This window comes from Carassius gibelio, chromosome B5 (genome assembly GCF_023724105.1).
Source record: "Carassius gibelio isolate Cgi1373 ecotype wild population from Czech Republic chromosome B5, carGib1.2-hapl.c, whole genome shotgun sequence".
NCBI lineage: Eukaryota > Metazoa > Chordata > Actinopteri > Cypriniformes > Cyprinidae > Carassius > Carassius gibelio.
Window position 1 is genome coordinate 35883065 of NC_068400.1, and position 6438 is coordinate 35889502.

At 37.7% G+C, this 6438-nt stretch overlaps 1 protein-coding gene across 1 annotated transcript in view; it reads left to right on the plus strand.

Annotated features, from left to right (window-relative positions):
• The window catches only part of cacna1ba (calcium channel, voltage-dependent, N type, alpha 1B subunit, a), a 95935-nt gene extending 90188 nt beyond the window's left edge, over positions 1 to 5747 (plus strand). The window contains exons 49-51 of the mRNA XM_052557319.1: positions 398 to 608; positions 1685 to 1887; positions 3174 to 5747. Coding sequence (XP_052413279.1) covers positions 398 to 608; positions 1685 to 1887; positions 3174 to 3704 — 945 coding nt within the window. The 3' untranslated portion in view covers positions 3705 to 5747. The remainder of the gene's footprint in view (positions 1 to 397; positions 609 to 1684; positions 1888 to 3173) is intronic.
• Positions 5748 to 6438: the final 691 nt, after the last annotated feature.

Consider the following 6438-nt stretch of genomic DNA (forward strand, 5'->3'; position numbering starts at 1 on the left):
TGAAATCAAAGGAAGTCTAGTACAGCGACTTCAGAGCCAGTGACCTTTGATCATTTCAGACAGATTCAGAGGCACACCATTACAATGCACCTGTGGATGGGAGCATAAATTGAGGGTCTAAGACCAAAATGAGTGTTTCCTCAAACAGGATTAGCTAAACTGCTACAGATGTTACATTGCCTCTAATACTTTGATATCATAATGATCTCTTAGACTGTTACTGCGGTCTGGAGTTCATCCCTGCATTAATGCATCTGAGAAAAAATGGATGTTTAGCATACAAGGCAGTGTTATTATAGGCAATTTCAGTACAGCATTCCTTGTAATATTCCAAGATAACAATGTCCAAAAGCATTCATCTGACTTTATGTAACCACCACCTTGTTTTCTTTCTCAGACCATTCCCGATTCCCCCATGAGACGCTCTGCGTCCACTTTTGCACCACAGCGCCCTCAGGAGGTGAATCTGAATGACTACACTTTGGCGAAACCTGTTCAAGAACGACATCACCACCATCACCATCATCACCGATGCCATCATCGTAGGGACAAAGACAAGAAACAGAGATCTCTGGACAGGTCGCCCACGGGACAACACAAAGCCACAGGTAAATACACTTCTTTTAGATCCCTGTAAAATACACTTAAAAAATAGCTGCATGAAAGTAAAGAAGCACAATGTTTTATATGTTGATTTCTCTATAGATTTTTAGTTACATTGGTTGAACTGATTCTAAAACCAGACGGGATCAGGTTGTGTTGAGGATCAGTGAAGTGCAGAAGCAGGACCTGGTGTGAGAGCGTCCGGCTGCAGCTGGCCTCTATTAGACAGATAAAAGGGACTGACAGACGTGCAGACCCATGACCTGATAATTTATGGTTACCTCTCAGCAGGCCAATTGAGAACAGGGAAGAAAAATTCAGACGGTCAGGTTTTTAACTGGAGCCTGTTGAGGAATGTGAAAATCCAGAGGAGAGGGAGACTGGAAGAGATGGATCTGCCACAGCAGGGATCAATAGCTCAAGAAATCCTGTTGTTTTGTTTTATTTTTTCTTTAATTTAAAAAAAAAAAGACAAAAAGCAGGAGGAGGGAAAAAAATCCTGACCTTTACTTAAGTTTGGCACAAATAATTATACTTAATTTTAAACCGTTGTTTAAACAGAAGCATTTAAGTTCTTACTACATTTTTTTTTAAGAAAATATTTATTATTTTATTATTATATTTTGCTTTTCTACGCTACAAGAGATTTTTTTCTTGTTTCATAGCTAAAATAACAATAAAAAAGTATATATAAAAAAAACTATCTGAACAATTTAGATATCAAAATATTTTACTTGATTTCCAGTACAAATATTATACATATACAAATATTATAATAAGCGAAAATTATATTAAGACTAATTTTAATTGTTTTATTTACCTTTATTCACATGTTTTTCTTTAAGAATAAATAGAATTTTGTAGTCAAGACAACAAAAAGTAAGTAATTTAATAATAATAATAATAATAATAATAATAATAATAATAATAATAATAATTTAAAAACAATCAATCACAGTTTTGCTTTTCAAGTAAATTTGTCTAAAGGTAAGATTAAAGTACGGCTTAAGAAAAGTCTTTGTTGCAGTGCGTGTTTTAATGGTTTGTCTTTCTTTCCCTCATGTTTTTGGTTGGTTCTCAGGCACAGCAGCTGACCCTGTAGAGGAGAGGTCACATGACAGAGGTCGTTCCCATGAGCGGAAGCATCATTCGTCTTCAGCGGAGAAGCAGCGGTATTACTCATGTGATCGCTACGGCAGTCGGGAACACTGTCCCAGCAAGTCTGCCGTGGCAAGCTGTGCCACCTCACCCAGCGAGACCCAGGAGGCCAGTCTCAACAAGCAGGTGGGATGAGGTTGTCAAGACAGGACAGGGACATGTGTTAAAATGAAAGGCTAGGTCAGAAGTTAAAGACTGGATAATGGCCAGGGATAAATCAGGGATTTTGATCTAATGAAAAACATGTTAGGGATTTGAGACGAGGTACAAATTAACTAGTTATGAAGGTAGAAATCTGTGAAAAGAGCCAAGATGTATTAAACAGTAATGAAGATAATATTCTGAGTTAAACACAGGTTATGCTCTATGGTCAATGACATATTTGTCCCTCAAAAAAAAAAAAGGCAGTACATTTACAATGGAAACCAATAAGACATTTAAAATGCACACAGTTTAACATATTTAAGACTTAAATAATATGATAACTAATTATAATTATATAATAATATAGTATATGTTATATATTATTAACCTTTCTCATTAATGTTTTAACTGTAACTGCATTAATGTCAAATTGTTTATTGTCTGTACAAAGTTTAAAGTTTAAAACCTAGTTTAAAACTTAGAAATAAGTTATCCACTTTATTTTTTAACACAAGTAAGCTATTTCCTGTGAATGCATAAGACTTATGGTTCGTTAGCCACTATAGGTAAATACGTAGAAAAAATATAAAAAATGCAACTACAGTATTTGCGGTAGAAAATTGTAAATCAAAATGTATTACATTTTTATACATTTTTAATGGAAAAAAAACAAAGTTGCGTTGTTTTCCTTGTCTAATAACGGATTTGTCTAAAATTACAATCAACAGTTTAGAATCGTATCAGTTGTATTTTAGGGATTTTGTCTGTTTAAAGTCAGTTTTGCGGTTACATATTTTTCAGATGTTTAAGCAGAGAATTTGCATAGTACAGAATCCTCTGCACAGACTTCTGTGGCACCAGTCACACAGAAATGCAGTAAAGTGCTAACCATTCCTACTTAAGCCATTAAGATATTGAGATACCGTTGAGGTTTACAATTTGTGATATAACCATCATAAATGAAAAAGTGTCTCTTCTCTACGGTTGTAGTGCAACCACTCATAGGCTTTCACTTCTCTTTCCACTCTTCTTCCACACCATTTCTCTGTGCATTTGTCCGTCTTTTCTTTCTTTGTCTTCACTGTCATCTTCACTCTCTCCTTTCTTTTTGGCTTTCGTTTTTTTTTTGTCCTGTTCATCGTCCATCTTTTTCCGCTGTCTCGTCCTTTCCTTCCTTCCTTCTTTGGCCCCTGGTCCCTGTCTAACCTTTTGGGCATTTCCCCCTCATCGTTTTATTGTTTTGATTTGCTTGTTTAATTTTCATCTAGGGCAGTGGGTGGGCTAAGGGGAGCCCGGTGTTGTTGACCTCAGGGGCGAGCACTCCGAGCCGTGGGCGCAGACAGCTGCCCCAGACCCCCCTTACTCCTCGTCCCTCCGTGACCTACAGGACTGCCAACTCCTCCCCTGTGCAATTTCTGGGCACACAGGCCGGCTTGCTTTCCCCGAGTCCCGGCAGGCTGAGCCGCGGTCTGTCCGAGCACAACGCCCTCTTACACAGCGGCTCCATCTCCAGCTCGCCGGCCCCCGTCAGTCGCATTAACTCAGAACCCTTCTTGGGGCCCCCGGACCACCCTGCCGGCCTCCAGTTTGAAGCCTTCGCCGTCTTCCAAGAGGATCCGAGCCCTCAGACGGGCCGTTTTGCCCAGACTGTAGGGATGCCCATTGTGGTGATTCCCCCACCTCCCCAACAACAGTTCCGCAGAGTTCCCAATGGATACCACTTCATCACGGGCCCCGGGGCCAGCAGAGGAAGGGCAAGGCAGTACTACCCAGAGGCAGAGATGGACGAGTGGTGCTAGCATGGCTTTAATTTACACACACATACAGACGATATTTTTGTTTTCCAATCATGATGAGTTTTATCATCTCTTATTTTGCAGGTGGTTATAAATGCAGTAATACATGTATTTAATTTTTTTTCAATGTCTAAAGGATAAAACATACATGTATGCTTACAAAGCAGCAGATGTGGGATAAAAAGACTCAAACCCACCTGACTTTGATGTATTTCAGTCAGGCTAAATGGTTTAATGGGTGTGGTCTTTTTAAAAACACTTAAGATTGACAGTTTACGTGAAAACACATGGGCTTTTTCTAAATCTTTGCCTTTTTTAGGGGCAAAAGATGCCAAATTGTGCTTGTGTAACCTGGGAAAAGAGTAACCCCAGTGTAGACCACAACGGGCGTCTGGCCAGTTTCCCTCAAAGCCAGCCTCTGAAACGCACCCTTGATGCAAATATTCCCATGAAAATGTTATCTTGGGATTATAGATGTACCTTTTTAGGAGCGAAAGTTTACAGAAGTGGCTGGAAATGCAAGAAACATTGTTTTATTCGGCCCTATCTCCCTCTAAGAGAATTCCACGTTATTTCACACTGTTGCGAAAGCAGATTGTACATTATGCTGCTGATATCCATTCCTCGCACACGTCACTATGTGTGAAACCTTTGACAACCATAATGTACTTTGTTTTATATCAAATTGTAGATATTTTATCTATTCATTATGTGCTTTTTTTGTATTGTAAAGATGGACGTTTTTACGTAAATCGCTTACGGCTTCACCATACTGTCAGGTTTGTCGATTCTTCTTGACTGCTCCAGATGTTATTTACAAAGTGCCTAACCTTTTGAATACATTGTAGTAGTGATGCAACCTCAGCCTTTTTTAGTGCATCCACACTTGAGAGAGTGAACTGAACAAGCTCTAAGGGTTAAATGGAACTACAAGGTGTTACGAATGCAGGCCTTAATTCAGAAGATACAGTACCACATTAGGTTTTTGAATGGAAATGACAGTATGATTGTTTTTGTTGTTGTTGTTTTTAATTCTTGTCTCCTTTTTTGTAAAATTTTAGTACTGAATGGAATATTGAAAAATTCCACCACTAAAAACAAATGTTAGTATGGAGTACCTATTAAAAAAACTGCAGTAGTTGTGTATTTGTCCTGACGGGGACTTAATAACCACAGTTATAAAATTGCATGTTAAAAAAAGTCTTAAATTCTTGATTGACCATGGTTTAGCAACCAATATTTACAGTGTATATTTCCTGTTCTAAAGAAGATGCTCAGACTGCATTTCTATTTGCCTTCTCTGTTTGATCCTTTGTATGGTTGGATGCAAGAACTGAAAAACTGTCACAAATGAGCGTGCTTTGCTTGTGAAGCAGGTTTCCTGATGTGAGCGCGTGTTGTGTTGCATCGCGTCAGGGTCCTGGCACCGTTACAGTAGGCCAATCTGTGTTAGGGTTAAACTTTCCCCCTCATGGCACTCCTCCAAGCACCCCCAGACACACATACACACTCCCAGCTTTCATTCTGCCGCCGTTCCCCAGCTGCTGGCTGTATAGAAATATGGCCGGCTCCTTTTTATCACGCTGGTAACATGAGAGGAATATTTAGCCAGAGGGTGAGGCAGTCTGAAGGAACAGAAAAAAGCCTCTGTATTGGGACACTGTACAGACGGGGATAATTTCACGAGTTTTGCATTGACATACATGAATACATTAGATGCTTGGAGAATTGTTTGGCTAATCAGGTGATTCTTGTCCAATGATGTGTCAGGACTTTGCTGAAAGTGAATGTTCTTTCATTTTCATTTATATATGTATTTTCTTTATGTAGGGCTATGCAACAAGATGACACTTTGAAAAATATACTTCATTCATTTTGTAGCTTTACCTGCTGGGAAATCCAGATTCAGGCTTTAGCATGATAGTGACCAAATCTTCTTCTTCTTTTTTTTTTCTTGTTCTTTTTTTAATATATATATAAAAAAATTAAAGAGTATATTTTAGAATGCATAAAGGCACAATGATTAAAAAGCAGAAATCAGCAAAAAAACAAAAAAAACAAAAACTATATATATATATATATATATATATATATATATATATATATATATATATATATATATATATATATATAATATAAAAAAAAATTGCAAGTTTCTGTATGTGCATGCATGATGTCCAGAGATGTCCAGTTTGCCAGGGGAAAAAAGGAAAATGTTGTTAAAAAAAATCTACGGTCTGAACAACTGCTATTTTTCTACATGCTCTGTGAGACTGAAGTTAAAGGATGTGCTGACATTTTGCTGAAATTGTTATGAGTTGTTGCATTGTTCTCGTGTGACTAGGAACAAATCTTTGCACTCCTAGCACATCTATTGATGTCCTTCGGCATGTTGCCATAGTGGATCAAAACTGTGGTTCTATCGATAAACCAATTTCTTCAGCTTCTCTGTGATTTGGGAAAACATCATATTCATATCTACCAAACCTTTCATAATTTATTGCCAAAATCTGAAACACTCTTATCCCCTGTACATCCAACAAGCTTAAATGTGGCTGTTTCTTGAAAGATTAATGTTTGCATGGTCTTAAAATGTTTGCGCATGTTGAAATTCCCATGGTTTATCTTCGTACTTTTTGATACAATGTATTTCTTTTTGGTTTCATTTTTTTAAATGACCTTTGATATGAATTAGGGGATTTGTTGGAAAAAAAAAGAATTGTTGAAACATTTATAA